The sequence below is a fragment of the Corvus cornix genome, chromosome 4A, assembly GCF_000738735.6.
Source record: "Corvus cornix cornix isolate S_Up_H32 chromosome 4A, ASM73873v5, whole genome shotgun sequence".
Classification (NCBI taxonomy): domain Eukaryota; kingdom Metazoa; phylum Chordata; class Aves; order Passeriformes; family Corvidae; genus Corvus; species Corvus cornix.
In genome coordinates, this window is record NC_047058.1 from 20,332,293 (window position 1) to 20,350,172 (window position 17,880).

At 63.1% G+C, this 17,880-nt stretch overlaps 2 protein-coding genes across 2 annotated transcripts; one reads left to right on the plus strand and one right to left on the minus strand.

The window, feature by feature from the left end:
• On the minus strand, positions 1 to 12,187 carry SHROOM4 (shroom family member 4). The gene is given in 12 exon segments (XM_039571977.1): positions 1 to 1,618; positions 1,700 to 1,972; positions 2,543 to 2,726; positions 2,809 to 3,231; positions 3,478 to 4,077; positions 4,455 to 4,516; positions 4,719 to 5,821; positions 5,824 to 5,850; positions 5,853 to 6,664; positions 7,189 to 7,320; positions 8,443 to 8,594; positions 11,970 to 12,187. Coding segments are annotated over 12 exon segments (4,164 nt in total). The 5' UTR covers positions 12,096 to 12,187; the 3' UTR covers positions 1 to 1,348.
• A 2,948-nt stretch (positions 12,188 to 15,135) lies between these two features.
• On the plus strand, positions 15,136 to 16,714 carry BMP15 (bone morphogenetic protein 15). The gene is made up of 2 exons (XM_039571756.1): positions 15,136 to 15,457; positions 15,939 to 16,714. Exons 1-2 carry the CDS (start codon positions 15,136 to 15,138, stop codon positions 16,712 to 16,714), a joined length of 1,098 nt encoding a protein of 365 aa, XP_039427690.1.
• The last annotated feature ends 1,166 nt before the right edge of the window (positions 16,715 to 17,880 follow it).

Consider the following 17,880-nt stretch of genomic DNA (forward strand, 5'->3'; position numbering starts at 1 on the left):
TGGGACAGATGTGCAGCTCCTGCTGCTTTACTGTGAGAGGTACAATGGCACACAGTAACATGCAGGCGCTGGCAGCTCCTCCAGCACAGGGCCCTGTGCAGGCCTGCTGAACCCCACCATGAGAGCAGCGTGGCCCCCAGTGGGTGCAATCTTTGGTCCTAGCAATGATCCTGGGGGTGGCTGAGATAGAGGGAATGTTGAGGACCCCACCTGCCAGGCACCACCTGACAGTACAGCCAGGCAGGTGTGGGGTGTAGTGTTTAACAGGCTAAGGGTAGCTCAGAGCAGGGGCAGCAACACAGGGGGGCTGCTGCTGAGGCACACAGGCAGGCATAGTTGCTGCCTGCACCCTGGGGCTGGGTGGTCCAGCTATGGAGCCACCCCAAAGCACTGCAGCCCACCTGCCTCCCCAAAACGTTTACCCCCCTGCCCCAAGTTCCTGCTGGTTGCATTAAACCCCTGTGCAAAATCAGTATCAAGGCACTTGCTCATGCCATGGAGACAGGTGGACAGTGGCGGGGGGTGACATCTAAGTGCTATTTGGGGCTGTTGCAGCACAGAGGAGGGGACAAGTGCCCCGTTTTGTCCTTAATGTGGTTTTTCCTCTATTAATCACTCCTGGTGTTGGGCTAGAAGCTGCAGGTGAGTGCTGGATGAGGCCCGGTTGTCTCCATGCTGACAGCATTGTTGACAGAGGGTAGCTGCAGGCCTCAGTGTACTGGTCCCGGAACCCCATGCCCTGGCAGGGTACCATCCCAAGACATGGGTGCACAGCACCTACTGGCACTCACCTTGGCCCCCTGTGGTCCCTAAGCCAGCAGGGAGCGGGTTAAGAACCTGCTGGCCAGGGCCATTGTTTCTGACACAATGGGGAGGAAGAGGATGCTGGGGCTGAAATTCCTTCAGCTCCCACCGGACAGATGGACAGAGCTGGACAAATAGACGTGACAGAGGGCGAGCATGATTTAACCCTTTCAGGTGCTGCATGAATATGCCCCAGGGTAGCTGGGGGGTATTTAAGGCATGTGGTGCAGCACCGGATACAAGATAGGCACTGGTATCCAGGACAAGTTGGAAGGACCCCATGGGCACAGAAAGACCCATGAGGGTGGTGGTAGCATCCATCCATCTAGTCTTGCTGGGCCACAGGCTGCTGAGTGGCCACAGAGCCCATGACAGCTCTGTGCTGGACTGGCAACCCTGCCCCTGCTTGGTAAATCAGAAAAATAAATAAAAGGCAGGGGCTGGACAGATGGACAGACACAGGGAGAGCCCACAAGGGGCTGGATCCACTTTGGCAGCAAGCTGGGACCACAGCCAGGATCCCAGATGGAAGCTGGGTAGGGGGCTAGCAGCCCTTGGAGGCCTGGCCAAGGCTCTCACGCAGGCACCTGAGCTGCTCCTGGCCCAGCTTGATCTTCTCCTCCAACTCCCGCTGCTCAGCAATGAGGGCTGACTTCATCTTGACGAAGTGCTGGTAGTCCTGGAGCTGCTCAGCAGGCAGGTACCGTGCCACCATGGCACCCACTGCCTCCTCCCGCCGCCCCACGTGCTCCTTCAGCTCTTTGGCATCCTCCAGCTGTGCCACCAGCAGCCGCTGCTTCTCCCGCAGAGCCAGCTGTGGAGAAGATGGCTGGCATTGGCAGGGCATCCCACAGCCCAAAACCTCATGGGTGAGGGTCCCCTGCCCCATGCTCACCTTGTCCTCAGCAGGGGCGTGCGGCCCCAGGCTGCCCAGGGCAGTTTCCACCCGGGCCAGGCGCCCCGAGAGGGAGAGCAGGAGGTTGATCACCTTGTCCAGGTCGCCCACGAAGAGGCGGTACTTGTCGAACTCCCCTGGGGTGCAGAGGGCTTGCAGGCGGGCAGCCACATCCTCACCCAGTGCCCCATTGGCACTAATGTCCTCCTGCAGCCCCCGTTGTGCCTCCTGCAGCACCACCAGCTTGCGGCTCAGGCTCTCGATCAGCTGCAGCTGCCAGAGCAAAGGGGTCAGGGGTAACTGGGGCCACTTCCCATGGGATCGGGGGACTGGCACAGAGGTGTAGGGGTGCTGTGCTGGGACCCACAGAACACAAGAACCTTGTAGTACCCCTGGTTCCCACGAGCTACTGGCAATTCCCAGTCCCCACAAGAATCTGTCAATGTCTCAGATTCCCTGTGCACTTAATGGATGCCCCCGGCCCCTGTGGACATCTGGGAACATCCCAGTCCCTGCAAGCACTCAGCATCTGGAGATGCCGCTGGTCCCCAGTGAGCATCTGGTGAGACTCCCAGGTCCCGCAAGCAGCTGACAATGCCCCTGGTCCTTGCAGACATCTGGCAATGTCCCAGCCCCTTGTGAGCATATAGCAATGTTCCTGGTCCCCGCAAGCATCCAGCAACGACCCCCGTGCCCATGAGTGCCTGGTGATGTCCCCAGTTCCCATGAGCAACCAATGATGTCTCAGTCCCTCTGAGCATTCAGAAATGCCCCCAGTCTCCATGAGCACCCGGCAAGGGCAGTGGGGAACCTTGAGGGCATTGTCCCCAGCAGTGTCTGTACCTTCTTTTCCACCAGCTCGTGGTCCACCTCCTCCTCATCCTCCAAGCTCCCCTCCACTACCTCCGGCAGCACCTTCACCTTGTTGGGTGGCTCAGCTTTGCCCACTGCAACACCGTAGTGCACTGGGAAGGAACTGGAGCTGGCAGCACTCCTGGGAGGCGGCGAGATGGGCTCAAAACCTTGCCTGGGTAGACAGAGATACAGAGATAAGGACTGGGGGTGTCAGCCTGCCCTTGGCATGGGGCCCGGTGCCATGCCAGCCCTACCTGTCCTGTGCCACAGCCTCCACATGCCAGTCCTGCTGGAGACACTTCCGCCAGGCCTGTCGCTCCCCTGCCATCAGCAGCTCACCCATCACCTCAGTGGCGGTGCCAGGGGGAGCCAAGGGGGCCAGGACATTGGCCAGGGAATGGTCCCTGACAGCCACATCCCACAGCAGTTCCTCGGAGTCCATACAGCGGGTGTGGGGCCGGCTGCCCTGGCAGCTCACTCCCTCCACTGCCCCAGAACTGGGCTTGAGTGCCTCCGGCAGAGCAGGGCCAGGGCCACAATGCAGGGACAGTGAGCACTCACCCACCCCACGGGGACTGGCACAGCCCTGCTCCTGGTTCTGGATGAGCCTTTGGGGCTGCTCCTCCATCTCCCGGGACTGCTTCATCTTTGTCCGCTTCTCCCCAGCTCCTGACAACCTGCCAACACCCACCCAGGGCATGTCAGGTCCCCTGCCCACCCGTGGGGACATGGACACTCAAGGCAATGGCCATCCCAGGTAAAGAGGTCAGGGACACCCCACAACATAAAATACCCCCACAGGGTGCTCCAAGGGGTGGATTAGGATGCTCTGACACAGGGTACAAGGGTCCACAAAAGCCCCCTCGTGTGTCCCGGCAGTGCCTGCAGCCTCACTCCCACCCCCATGCCATGGCAGCACTTGCCTGAAAATCTCAGCGTTGGTAGCATCAGGCCCAGGAGTCCTGCGGAGTGATCTGGGGGGCTCAGGTCGGGGCCACGCACCTGGTGGAGCAGGAGGGCGAGCAGTGTGCCCCCAGGACTGGCCCTCCCGCTCCCCGGTGAGGCTCTGTGACCGCTCCCTCACTGCCTCAGCAATGCTGCGGATTGGCATTGGGGCAGCAGAGAAGGCAGAGCCATGCCCAGCACCATCTGGTGGGTGCTGGGATGCCCGGCGTTGCCTGTACTTCTCCCAGTTGGGGGGAGGTGGGCGGGGAGGTGGGGGGCCCTTCTTTTTGGAGATGCTGGGAGGGTCCAGCTTGGCACGGAAATGGTCCTTCCGGTCACGGCCCCAGGGGCTGGCAGGTTCCAGGTTGAGGTGGCTCTCAGAGAAGGCTCTGCCCCGTAGTGGGCGGTGCAGCGGATCCAGGGGGCTCTCAGTGGTGTGGGCCAGGCGGTCACTATCCCACAAGAGGTCGTGTGTGGATGTGGCCCGGTAGCAGGGTGGCCACTCTGGCTCAGTGCTCTCAAGGCAGGTGTGGAATGGGCCAAGCCTTGGGAAACCCAGCGGGTAGCTGGAGAGCTCACTAGAAGAGAAGGAAGCACCCATCCTCCCGCACACAGTCACCCATCTGGCAGTTCAGGCCCATTTCATGCCCTGCCTCATTTACCCCAGCGAGCCACCCAGTCACACTGGTGGGAGAAGCCCAGGCTCATCCGCTGGGCACAGCCTCCTGGAGATGGCCCCAGACCTCTGGGGAAGGGTAAGGGACCTGTGGACACCTCCTCACACTCCCTTGCCCTGCATGCCGCCTCCCGCCTCAAAGAGCACCACGCCAAGGATGGCCAAGGCAATATGGGAGGCACTTTGTACATCCTCAATCAAAATCATGCCAGTCCCCACATCCCCCTGGCGGAAGTCCCCACACACATCCTAGCACCGTGGCACCTGGCATGGGCTCACCTGATGGACTGGCTGACTTTCCTGGTTATTGCAGGTGGTTCCCACTCATCCTGAGGAAATTCCTGGTTGCGGGAGGAGGGAGTGTGAAATCCCCCTCCTCAGCACCTCTGTCCCATCCCCATTCAGGTGCAGAAGGCATGCAGGAGGTCTGCAGGGCCAAACTGGGCACAGTACTCCGCACCCCAACCCAGGGTCATATTCCAGGGGTGCAAGGGGGTGCCAGTGCTGCTCCCCAGCACAGTCCCACAGGGCCAAGTTACTCACCGGGACAAAAGCTCTCTGGGGGGGCCAGGCATCGCTCTCCTCTCGCCCGGGATGGGGGGCCGGGCAGCAGCAGTCAGGGCAGCGCACCCAGGGCACAGGGTGACAGCGGCAGGTGTGGCCACGGGGCAGTGGTGGTGGGCACAGGTCCCCTCCACAGTAGCGGCAGGGCTCAGGGCACAGGGGAACCCCACAGGGGTAGGAGAAGCCCCGCAGGTAATCTGGCTCCCCCGGCCTCCCCAGTGGCTTGTAACAGTGGGGCTGCTCCCGGCAGCACTCAGCATAGGGGCCAGCAGAGCCAGGGCGGCTGGGTGAGGCGGGGCTGTAGGGCTGGTCCACGGAGAGGCGGCGGACATCCCGGTGCTCAGGGCCATGGGGCTGGAAGGCGCCAGGATTCCCTACTGGCGGCTTGCTGTGCCGGGGTGGTGCCGGTCGGCTGCTCTCCTCAAAGAACCGGCGGCGGTCGGCGAAAGGCAGCAGGACCGCCTCGTCGCTGCCCCGTGGTGGGGAGCTGCGCGCCGCCGGGGCCTGGCTGTATCCCTCCAGTTCACTGGGGCTGGGCGAGTGCTGCGGCTGCAGCTTGTGCTCTGGGGACCAGCGCCAGCGGCCCCTGGCTGTTGGCGCCACCCGCTCAAGGGACGGGGGCCCTTTAGGGGCTGGCACTGGGTCAAGGGTGGGGATACCCCGGTCCCCAGAGCGGCCAGCGTTCCTGCTGTCCTCACTCGGTGCAGGGCTGAGACACTCAGGCAGGGCAGGGGGTCTCTCTGCCAGTACACTGCCCTCAGGAGGCTCCTCAGTCTCCTCCACTGGCTCCTCACCAGGTGGAGGTGCACCAGGACCCCGGCTCTTCTGCAGCTGGGCCTTGCGCCGCTGGATCTCGTTGCGCAGGCTGGTGGCGAAGCGGTCGCTGCGGCGGCGCATCTGAGCAGAGCGGTGGGGTGGACCCCCAGCCCGCCGGGCTCCTCCCCGGCTCTCCTCCTCCCCTGGCCCCTCAGTGCTGAGTGCTGGGCTGGCCCCCTGGCCATCCTGCCCACAGGCTTGCTGCAGCTCAGGGCAGCAACGGCAGGGCGGCGCGCGGCAGCAAGGCTCTGGGCAGTGTGGGGGTCCTGGGCAGCCCCTGTGGTTCCCCCCCGCTGCCCTCAGGATGCAGCGGGGACAAGGTCCAGCGTTGCCCACTGGGGGCTGGCGAGGCTCGCCCGCTGCCAGTGCCCAGCTGGAGGGAGCGGAGCTGGGAGGCCAGCAGTTGCTCGGGAGCACTGTGCCGGTGTGACATGTGGCCCTTGAAAGGGGACAGCAAAGGGTTGTCACCTGCTGTCATGGCATCGGGCACTCGGTGCATGCTGTCATCCAGGTATGGCTGATTATCAGACTCCATGCTCTCCCCCAGGAGTGGCTCAGCCGGGCATCGGTCCGGGTGGGAGCTCAGCATGTAATACTGGTCAGCAGAGAGACGGTCCTTCGTGGGGTATGACGCCAGTGTCCTCCTGCCCACCACTTCCACTTCCCCATCCCGCTGGCAGAGGAAGGTGTCAGAGATCCACCGGCCCTTGGCATGCAGCATGTCCGCTGACACTGAGGCCTGGCGCCTCTCCCCTCTGCCAGCTGGGGCTGGCCGCAGGCTGTCCCTCCTGACAGGGGGCTGGGGGGGCACAGGTGCCCGCCAGGCTTCAGGGTGCCAGCTGACAGATGGCTCAGCCCCTGTGGTCAGGTAGCGCCCGTCAGAGGCTTTGCAGGGGCCTTGGAGGCTGGAGTTGATGGACACGGCCTCTTCAGGACGGAGAGAGAGGGCGCAGTCAGAGGCGATGGAGCTGGCAGAGAAGGAGCTGTAGGCCGAGTCCCGCTTGCTGTGGTACATGCCCTGGTCAACGGGTGAGGGGTCTCCTTCATAGTAGGCCTGGCCGGGATGGTCCAGGCTCTCCATGCTCCCGATGGAGCTGCTCCGGTCAGTGCTGCAGTGCCAGGACAGTGGGTTCCACTGCAGGGACAGCTTGCTGCTGCCTGGCCCCACGCCAGTGTTACAGGCACCTGCCGCCCTCCATCCAGCTCCGCAGAGATCCCAAGGAGCCCACCCCCACACATACACCCTCCCTGGGACAACAGAGCACAGGGTAGCACAGCCCCAACCTGCCCTCCACCCCCAGCTTGGGGCCACCACCAAGGTTCCCTGGCACTGGCAGTGGGAGCAGGCACAGGGAACACAGGGTGTGTGTGACTCCAGCCACTCAAGACCTCCCAGCTCTGGCAGCGGGGGCAGTGGGACTAAGCAGCTCCTGGCTGTCTCCAGCAGAGCCGCCGCCCCTTCCTGCCGGGAGCCGGGAGTAAACAGCCAGGGGAAAGGGTAGTGCAGGATGAGGAGCAATGCCCGAAAGTGGTGTATGTGACCACTTATGCCACCCCCACTACCACAACCCAAGAGAGTGTCCCGTCTGCCCCCTCCCCTTGCACAGCCTCATAACTGCCCCCAGGGCCTCACCTGACATCACACCCCGAGGGCCAGGAGAGGCTGAAGGCATCAGCCGGGCAGTGCATGGTGGGGATGTCAGGGCGACTTTCAGCAAGTTTGGCCACATGCCAGGAATGGGGCCGGAGGACGGGCACGCTCCTCCTGCCAAGAGCAACAGCGGGAAAGGACAAGAATGGGGAGGAAGCCAGGCCAAGGAACCGGGGCTGAAGTCACTTCCTATGGGGCTTCCTGTCCTCTCCAGGCCAGCGCCCGCCCAAAGGGGAAGGCAGCGAGGAGGGTCCAGCCCTGCCAGCACCTGGCACTGGGCACGGGGATCCTGAAGCTCACCCAACTGGCCAGGGCTCCCCAGACTGCAGCATCCCTGTTGCCACACCAACAGGGGACCGAGGACATGGCCCCTGCACAGCCCACAGGCAATGCCTTGAGCAGGGCAAGTGTCCCTGCCAGGACTGGACTGGCTCCACCAAGAACACTGGGGCCACGTCTGCATCTCCCCCGCAACCCTGACCTTCCCCCTTGTTCATTTGTCCCTCAGCATCTGCAGCAAGCACCAGCCACATCATGTCTCTGGGAAGAGTCCTGTGCTGGTCCCTGTCCCACCCCTCACAGGAGACTCCACAGGAGTCTCTCGTCCCCCCAGCACATGCCACTGCACAGATCTGGTCAGAAGCCACCTCCTGTACCTCCAAAGTGCCCAGTGCTGCCACAGCATCTGCTGACTAGACGAGGAGAATGGCAAGCTGCGAGGTCAGCACAGGGACTTCCCAGAACCCTCAAACTCACCATGGATGATGCTGAGCCCCAGCACAGTCCCGCGGGACCCCTGCCCCTTGGGCAGTGCCCTTGCGCCGTCCCTGCCCCTGAGTGCTGCTGGAGCTGGAGTCAGCCAGGATGCAGATAGGAATGGATGCAGTTGGAGGGCTTGGGGGGTGGGAGGACTGCGAGGCCCAGCCCTGCCTCTCCTTCCTTTCTCAGGCAAGCCGGCAGGCAGGAGGCAGGCAGGCAGGAAGGGAGAGGAGCGGCCACGCTTGAGGCTACCGCCCAGCAAGGGGGTGGCGAGCCCGATGCCCTGCCCTGGTTCTGCTGGCTGGGGAACCCCCACCCAGTGGGAGTGCTGACAGCAGCAAAGGGGCTGCTCCCCACCCTGTCCCAGCAAAGGGCACCTCCAAGCTGGAGACAAGGGCACCTCCACATTCCTGCCAGTCCCCCAGGCAGGTAAAACCCCACTGGCCCTCCCTGTGTCCCCTCCACAGCACTGCCAACCTGCGAACGATCATCTTCAGAGTGCGGTAGGAGCCCTTGATGAGGATCAGGGCCTCCTGGCGGGATCCGTACAGCGGTGTCCCACTGATGTTTACCAGCTCATCACCCGGCTGCAGCCGGCGGGACAGTGCAGCCTTGCCCCCATCCTCCACCTGGGTGACAGAGAGTGGCGTCAAGGGGGGCACGGCCCCCAGAATATCCCAGGGGATGTTCCACAGCCGCTGTGTGTCAGGGGAGAAAGGGGCTTTGGAGAAGGTGCCTGAGCCCCAGGCACCACAGAGAGATCTGCGGGGCCAGGCTCTCCCCCTTCTCTGGTCACATGAATTTCTGAGCAAGGGCATCGGGGAGGGGGGAGAAAGAAAAATGTCCCATCCCAGCAGATTCCCCCGCAGGCACAGGCAGCACAAGGGCCCTTTGTCCGGTGTGGATGCCAGCCCCCTGCCACTGCTTCCAACCCCACATTGAGCCTGTCTGGGCACCCGTGATGATTTCGATGCCCAAAGGATGCCATCCCGCCCTATGTGCCCATAGGAGACAACAGTAGGGGAAGTGCTGAGCCCTGGCACATGCCTACCCTCCCTGACACCCATGGCCAAAATGAACCTGGCACTCTGTACTGCTGTGCTTAGAGGAAGCAGGGCCATGGTGCTGCCAGCATGTGAAACCCTGGGCCATCCCCTCTGCCCTAGCCGGTAGGTGCAATGCTGGCAGCCCTGGGATGAGCAGTGCCCAGCTGGGGTAGGCACAGTGCCCATTGCCAGCACTGATCTCTGACCATCCTGCCACTGCAATGGCCAGGGATCGCCAAGTCCAGACTATCACACTACAGGGCTGGCAAGCGACTGAAACTGCTGCATGGTGGCAGTGGCACAGGGCATGCAGGTGCATGGGGCAGGACCCAGGGTGCCCCATGCCCAGCGTGGATGTGGCAAGACCCTACAGCTACCCACAGAGCTGAGCTAACCTAGCCCCATGCTGAGGCTCCAGCACCCACCCTGCCCAGTTGCTCCCAGGCCTGGCCAAGGAATGAGCTCTGCTCACAGTGCCTGCAGGGCCGGCCTGGGCAGCAGCCAGGCCCCAGTGCCAGGGAGCACACAGGGCCTAGCAGGTCAGTCATCGTGCATGTGCCCCTGGGCACCACTTTCCAGCCCTAGTGCTGGACAGGGCTCAGGGGGCATTCCACCACCCCCAGACAACACGTCACCTTAGGAGGGAGGAAGACAGGGGCAGCCAAGCCTCCTGCCCAGTGTACCACTGCCCCACGGCCCTGCCTGGCACAGCTGTGCCCAGAACCGACAGCTTTCCCATTTTTTCAGGGATCTCAGCACCACAATGCCATGCCCAGGCTGGGCACAGACCAATGTGCCTGCCTGTCCAGGCAGGCTGCCCTCCTACCCAGAAGTCAGCCATGGGGCCGCCTTCCTGGCAGGGGACCCTGACTGCCTGTGAGGGCTCCCAGTCCTACCATGTAGTCGGTGGAACACCTGGGTTTACCCCTTCCCATGCTGCTGCCCACCACTGGGCACCAGCAGAGCATGCAAGGCAGGCTGCACCTTCACCCAGTCCTCTGTCCAGCCATGTGCCCACCCAGCCCTGCCTGCCACGGCCATGGGGATGGGGATGAGTCAGAGGCGAAAGGTGTCCCCACTACTGCAGGACACCACCAGGTCTGCACCCACGTCTGAGCCATCACATGCACCAGGATGGACAGGCTCAGCCCTGGCATCACTCGCCAGGAGCTAAATTTGGCACAAACAGCCCCTTGTTCTGCCTTTGCCACCAGCGAACTCAGCACTGGCAGCCAAACCCCACCGCCTGCTGCCCTGCCTGGCTGGGCCAGCCCAGGACACTTCCCCAACACCATCCCTGGAGTTCACTCTGGGCTCTCATTGCGGGTACCGGATGGCTCACAGGAATGTCTCAGGAGAAAATTGTCTTAGAAGTCACAACCAGAACAGTGCCAGAGCTGTGCCCACTCTGCCCCACACCAACCTCCCTCCTTGCCCCCGACGTGATCGGGGGATTGGGGGAGCCTGTGCCAGAGGGCATTCGCAGCCCCATGGAAGGCTTAGAGTGTGAGCACTGCCGTGGGACTCTGCCACAGGAACGGATCCCGCCCGGAGTGGACTCAGAGGCCAAACTCTGTCACCAAGTGCGGGGACGCCCTTCCCCTTTCCGGCCCGGGCCCCCCGCGCCACAAGCGGGGGCCGCCCCCTCTCCGCACACACCTCGGCCGGCCGCAGCGGCGGAGCGATGGCCCCGGGGGACCCTCCCCTGAATGCACAGAGCGCTGGAACAAGCCCCTTTTGTCTGCCGAGCACACGCGGTGGCGGCGTGTCTGGGGGAGCGCGGGGGCCGACACCCCGCGGCCCGCAAGCCACCCTCCTTCTCAAAAGTGGTGGGGAACATCCCCGAGCCCTCCCATCGCCTCCCATCCCCTCCTCCGGCAACCGGCGGATCCACGGGGACCCTCCACCCCGAGGGCCGGCAGCGAGTCGGGACGCGGGCAGTTACTCCCTCGGCGCCCGGCTCCCCACCCGCCGGCGGTGCCACCTCAGGGCGCAGGGCTGGGACCGGAGCCACTTTTCCAGCTCCCCCAGCCAGACCGCGCTGCCCGCGTCGCGCCGAGGGCGTGGAACGGCCCGGGGGTGCAGTCAGCCCGGCTCGAGGCAGGGAGCAGCCCCGGGGCCGCCAGCCCGGCCCGCCGCACCGCGGCTCAGCAGGACGGTGACACCGGGCAGGCAGGCGGCCAAATCGCCCGGTGACAGGGCCCCGTTCGGGCTCCGCGGAGGGGTGGGTATTGGGGTTCCCTTGGCCGCTGCCCGGCACCCTGCGGGTCTCCCCGCGAGTCTCCCCGCGGGGCGATGCGCTGGCGGGGGGCTGCGGGAATCGGTGACCCTCTGCGTGGCGAGACGTCGGGGCCGCAGCGGTCACCCTGAGCATTCGCTCCCGGCTGCTGTCGGGCCCCGCTCGGCACCGTACCCCAGCGCCAACCCAGTCCCGGGCACGGTCCTGCCCCTGCGTTCCAGGGGTGCCGGGGCATGACGGGACGGACTCTGGTTCCCCACCGTGGCCCTCAATGTCCCCGCAGAGGCCGGTGCCCGGGGCACCCATGGGCGGGGCACCGACGGATGGGTACACGAAAAGGGGCTGACCTCCCCCAGCTACGGTCCGTGGGACGGGACCGGGAAAGACGTGAGGGGGGAATTGTGGGGCCGCCCCCGACGCCAGCCCAACGGATGTGCCAGAGGAATTTCTTCCTGCCGCCGGGCCCGGGCTGTCTCTCCGCCCCTCTCGCTCCCACTTTTCCCCGCGGCTCTAAGTGGAGGGTCGCGGGGATCGTGGGTGCGAGTGGCCGCCCCCGTCCCGCCGCGCCATGACACGCGACCCCGCGGCCGGGGCTCCCCGCACCCCCGACACCGCCGCGCATCGGGTGTCCACCCATATCCCGCGTCCCGCCACGGGCGGGAGGCCCCTCGCGGGGGGGTGCTGCGGAGCCCACGCGGGACTGTGCCGGCGGTGCCTACCTTGGAGACGATGAGGGGCTCGCCGTGCTCTAGCCCGCCGCGCAGCGTGAAGCCCCAGGGCGCGCCCCCCTGCAGCTGCACATGCACGTACTGGGGGGCGCCGGGCCGGCCCTCGGCCCGCTCCATGGCGGCTACAGCTACAGCTCCATCCCGACCCGGCCCCGAGCTGTGGAGGAAATGACACCCCCGCCCGCCCGGGCTGAGCGGCGCGGGGCGAGTGGGGGGCGGGGCCGGCCCGCACCGGGACTGCTCCGCTGCCGCCAATGAGGCGCGGGGGGACGGCGAGCGGGCGGCTCGGCATGGCACGGCACGACGCGGCACGGCACGGCATGGCATGGCTTGGCTCAGCACAGCTCATGGCATGGCTCTGCACACACTGGCACAGCACAGCACCTTTCTACTCAGTAGCTTGGCATGCCATCCTTTAGCCCAGGGACCTGAAGTGAGCTGCTTGGCTCAGCTTGGTACAGCCCAGCCAGCGTATTTCAATTGTCCAGCTCAGTCCAGTATGGCATGATATGGAAGGCTGGCAGACTTCAGTGCAGCATGACACAGCACAGCTCAGCTCAGTGTGGGATGGCAAGGGGGCCAGCATGGGTTAACTGGCCCAGCATGGCTCAGCTTGGCATGCCTTGGTGCAGTTCAGCTGGGTTGGCACATTCTGGCTTGGCTCAGCTCAGCTCAACACGACACAGGGCTGGCAAAGCTAAGTTTGGTACAGCACAGAACAACCACGGGCCTCATCTGGCTTAGCTCCACTTGGCCTGGCCCAGTTTTGCTCAGTGCAGTTCAGCTTGGTTGACTTGGACAAGCGGGGCTGGCACAGTTCAGCTCAGCACAGCCTGGCCTGGCTTGACTTAGCTTGGCCATGCACAGTTCAGCTCAAAATGACCCAGTTTGGTTCAGCACAATATGGTGCCACCAGGGACCCACACCAATAGGGCCAGCTCGGCACAGCTTAGCCTGGCATGGCAGCAGTTCAACAGCACTCATGCAGCTGCGAGGCGGTGGCAGTAGGGTGATGCAGCCCCCCCAGCTCCCCACCGAACAGTCACACTGGCGCCTCAAGCTCCACTGCCTGCAGGCCAGCACATGCTACTGGCTCCTGTCTGACCCAGCCATGCCAGCCCCCACCCTGTCCCTATCCTGCCGGGCACCTCAGGGCGTGCATGGCAGTTTGGCCGTTCTTCACCTTTGTCTTTTCCCTGCCAGGCCCAAGAGGAGCAGCTGTGCTGCTTGGGGGAAATTGAGGCACGGGGAGGAGGTGGCTGATGGCAGCCGAGGATGGTGGGAGTGGATCGGGACGGATTCCTGGGGGAGCCCGAGAGTCCTGCTCCTCCCCTTCCCGCCTGGGGCCACGACTCTTACTCATCTCCTTCCCAGACATCCCAGACGGCACAGCCGGCCTGGAAAGCTCTGCTCTGCAAGCAACGCCTGCGGCCCCTGGTTGCCTGCCACGGCCCGGGAGGGTCGGCTTGCAGTGCCAGGCTGGCGAGCCACTCGAGGATTGTTCATTCCCAGTGCTGGAAGGGTCTCAAGTTTCTCTTGGTAGTCCCTGTCCACAAGCACCTGCCTTGAACTCTGCCTGCGCCCTGCACAGCCCAGCTGCAGGCAGCCCAGTACATGTGTACATTCTTGTGCCCGTGTCACAGGGTGCAGGGTGGAGTGGTACCTGGGCTGTTTGTAGAACTGGAGCCCACCCAGGAGCGATGCATGCCCCTCACCCCCCCATACAGCCTTGACAGGTCCACTGCTGTCATGTCCACCCCTGACCCGAATCTCCTGCTCTCCCCTATGGCCTTCCCACCTGCCTTGTCATGCCCTCCCCCCGCCCCCCCATGACTGGCTGCTGCCATGCCCTGACTCTTCCCAGCCTTCACTGGCTCATCTGCCACTTGTGCCCTTTCCCAAATGAGTAACCAGGGCTGCCTGGCCAGGCGAGAGGGCTCTGTGCCCTGGCTCATCACGTGGCCCCACAGCACATTTAGCACCACGCACACCCCCACACAGCCCTCCCAGCCCTTAGCACTGTGTCCAGCTGGCACCAGGAAGGGTGGGCAGCAGGCACCAGTACAACCCCCGCCAGCTCTCCCATGTCCCTATGCCTGCACCAGTGGTTCCCAACCAGTGTGCCCACCCCCTGGACCCTTCCATCCCAGCAGGAGAGCAACAGTGTACTGTGGGTCTGAGCACAACACCAGGGGCTCTGGAGGTGGCACTGACTGCAGCTGCCCACACCACAGGCCCTTTCCCAGGCAAGCACCATGGAGTCACTGTCCACAGTATGGAAAGTGCCTCAAATGGCCCATGCCAGCAAGAGGGTGGGCATCATGCTTGCAGCCTCTGGGCTTTGAGCTGGTGCTAGCGGAAAGACCTGGAAACTGGTCAAGGTAGGCAAAGTTGTGGGCATGCTGATGGTGATGACAGGATGATGCCTACAGTGGGGTACTGCTGGGCTCAGAGTCACTCTGCTCATGCACCTGCCTTAGTGCCAGGTGGGTAGAGTGAGGCACTGGGCAGCCTGGCTGTGCTGCGGGGCTGTTGGGGAGCAGAACCCCAGGCTCTGTGCCTGCTTGGGGCACTGCAGACCAGCTTGCAGCAAAGGGCACAAAGGTGCTGAGCCACTGCTGGAGAGGCAGCACAGAGTGGAGGGAGCTGGAGGGACTCTCACTGCATGAAAGCACCCTCTCAGGCTCTGGCCCCATTCCCCTGGGACCCAGGGCGCTCCCGCCTCTTTAAAAGCTGATTGAGACCATGCCTTTAAAACGGGCCTGGGCAGGGACCTCCTACCCTGCAGGAGGAGGCTGGCCAGGAGCAGGTGGGCTGAGTGAGCTGGTTCTCCCACCCCACTTCACCCCACTCCCCTACCCCAGCACCTCTACAGCCCCCATAGCCAGGCTCTGTCTGGCTAGATTTGTTCCTGGTCTGGGTTTTAGTCTGGAATTGTGCCCCTTTTTGCATACAGAATCCCCCCACCTTTCTGTTCCTGTGTCAAGCTGAAGCAGCTGGTGTGGTTGTCCTGGTTTGATAGGAGCTGGCAGCACTCAGCTCTGCCTCTCAAGTGGGGAGAAGCATGACTGCAGGTTAGGTCTTCCTAATTCTTCTGCTGGCCAGCCCCACCTTGTCCCATTTACCTGCTCCCTCCCCAAACATGCACTCACCTATCATGGCTATGCCCTACCCTTTCACCAGCTTCCTCCTCCTCCTCCTTGTTGTGCCCCTTTCCCAGGCTGCAAACCAGTCCCCACTGCCCCTTGGCTCCCTGCCTGCTGTCCCCACCCTGCCCCTCCTGCAGGCCCTGCAAACGCGGGCGCCAGGCAGCCCAGGCTGGCAAGTGGGGCCAGCCAGTGGGCAGCCCCTGCGCTACATGCTGAATCTGTACCGGCGTGCCGCTGACCGCGAAGGCCGACCCCGCCGCAGCCGCAGTCTGGGCACCAACACCATCCGCCTGGTCCAGGCCAGTTCCCATGGGGGTCAGCCTTGGGCAGGTAAGCAGCTGGTGGGCACTAAGGATGGTATGAGGGCTTAGCAGAGCTAGCAGGGTGAGCTTGAGCTCTGAAGGCGAGGTCTCTTGCCTGTTTCCTCCCTCTCTCTACAGTGTCCTGGCTGGGGTTGCTTGCTCTTGGCCATGGGGTTCCACTTGGCAGGAGTTCAAGGCTCTGCCCTAGGGGTGAGACGGGCAAATGCATCGCTGGCCCTTGTGTGCCCTTCTCCCCTTCCCACCCTGCCTGATGCTGTGCCAGGCTAGTGGTGTTCATGCAGAGGATGAGAAATGTTACAGACTCTCTTTGCCCTTCACCCCACTAGCAAGCCTTCTGTTTGCTGCAGCTTCTGCCTTGTGCTGGGGCATATGGCTGTCACGGGCTCCAGTGTGCTGTGTGGGGCTGTGGCAGCACCATGGGAGAAAGGGGTGCTGCACAGTGCCTCCTGTACTGTGCTGAGGGGGTACCGGTCACTGCTTCCCTGCAGGTCGCTGGTACTTGCAGGCTCTCACCTACCACCTGGAGGGCCACCCAGAGGCCGAGCACCTCCTCAGAGCCACTGTGGTCTACCTCCCCAGTCTGTCATTGGCCCATGGTCGCCTCCTCTGCACTCTGGAGCTGGTGGCAGCCAGCGAGGCACCCAGGGTGCTGCTCAGCCCTACTGCCCGTCCCCGCTATGGCTGGGCTGAAGTTGACGTCACCCCTTACCTGGTGCTGGGGAACAGCAGCATGGGGAGCCTGGCACTGCGGCATGTCTGTGTGCGTGCTGGCCGAGCAGGAGGCCACGATGCCCTGGTGGCCCCTAGCCACCCTTTCCTCATTCTCTACCTTAATGATACTCAGGCAGAGTTGGCACCTCCAGCAGCAGAGCCCCACCGACACCGGCGTGATACAGGGATGTTGGCTCATGACCTGCCCAACTACCTGCGGGAGCAGGGAGGGGAGAAGAGTGACTGTTCCCTCCGCCCCTTCCCTGTCAGCTTTGCACAGCTGGGCTGGGACCACTGGATCATTGCTCCCCACCGCTACAACCCACGCTACTGCAAGGGCACCTGTCCCTACCTGCTCCGTGATGACTACCATGCACCCAGCCATGCTGTGGTACAGAGCTTTGTTCATCAGCTTGTGGATGCCAGTGTGCCCCGGCCCTCCTGTGTGCCCTACCGCTACAGCCCCATCAGTGTCCTCATGATTGAGCCCAATGGAGGCATACTGTACAAGGAATATGAGAATATGATTGCAGAGTCCTGCACCTGCCAGTAATTTCCACTGCCCCAGCACATCACCTCTGGGCTCTGCCTCTTCCTGCAGATCTGGACTTTAGAGTTTATCTTGCTCTGCCTGTGGCTTACTTGGCTCATCTCCCCTCCCCATGCAGCGCTGCTCAGTGGGGAGGTTTTACAGTGACAGTTTTATGTAAATTGTGGATTTTTAAAGGCGGGAACCTGTGCTGGGGTGATTGCCCCGTGGCATCTGTCCTTCCTGCAGCCCCCATGGCTGCTGCCTGGTTTTGGTGGGCAGAGGGGCTTGGCCTGATGTTCTCAGAGATGAGCTGTGTCCTTAAACTGGAGTGCAAAGCTCTTAGGAGGTGGCTGGGAGTCTCCTGGTAGAGCCAGGGCAGGGAGGGTGAGAAGTCCAGGTGTCTCTGTGCCTTGCATTCGACACATTGGTGGTGTCATGATCTGATGTGACCCTGCCTGTGGCATTCCTCCCCAACTCACAAGCACCCCATCCCTCTCTAGTCTCAGCTGCAGAGGCATCTCATCGGGCTGAGAATTTCGGCTGGAGGGAGAAAGCCTCTCTCCTCCCCTGCAGTTCTGCTCTGGAAGGGCTATGGAAAACTGGAGGGACCTGAGCTGCCATCTCTGCTTCCAGCGCTAGAGGCCAAGGCAGCTGCCTGTGCTGGACTCTGCCTGCCGTTTCCTCTGACACACTTGTTCTTCAGCTCCTTGGCTTACCCTCTAGCAGGGCTCAGGTCTCGTCCTATCCCAGAAATCAGACTCCCGTCGCAGATGTCTCTCTGCCTTCTTGCACTCTTGCTGTCACACAGGCCTTGGGCTCTGCTGGGCTTCTGGCACATCCCTGTTCCCAGAAGAGTCAGTCCTGCTCTCAGCACCCCTGCTGCCTGACTTTCCTCTATTTATTGCTTGACTGTGAATAAATAAATTAATTGATTTTGCTAAAGACCATCTTGGCCTGTTCTTGCACTGTCCCTGGGGTGCAGCAGGTGCCCCCTGGGATAGGCTGCATCCCAGTGCAACTGCCCTTGGGCTTTCACTGGAGGAGGTGGGTGTGGGGGTAAATCCCAGCTGGTTCAAGTGGGACCTGTGAGAAGTGCCTCCACTGGAGCACAGACCTGCCCTAGTGCAGAGGGGACCAGATGTGGCTGCGGGCAACTGCCTCCGTGGGGCTGGGAACAAGAGATGCCC

Excerpts from the sequence above, each read along its gene's own strand:
- BMP15 (XM_039571756.1), top strand. The coding sequence starts at position 15,136 with ATGGCTATGCCCTACCCTTTCACCAGCTTCCTCCTCCTCCTCCTTGTT. Across the intron at positions 15,458-15,938 it reads TGGGGGTCAGCCTTGGGCAG|GTCGCTGGTACTTGCAGGCT; the intron begins GTAAGCAGCTGG and ends GCTTCCCTGCAG.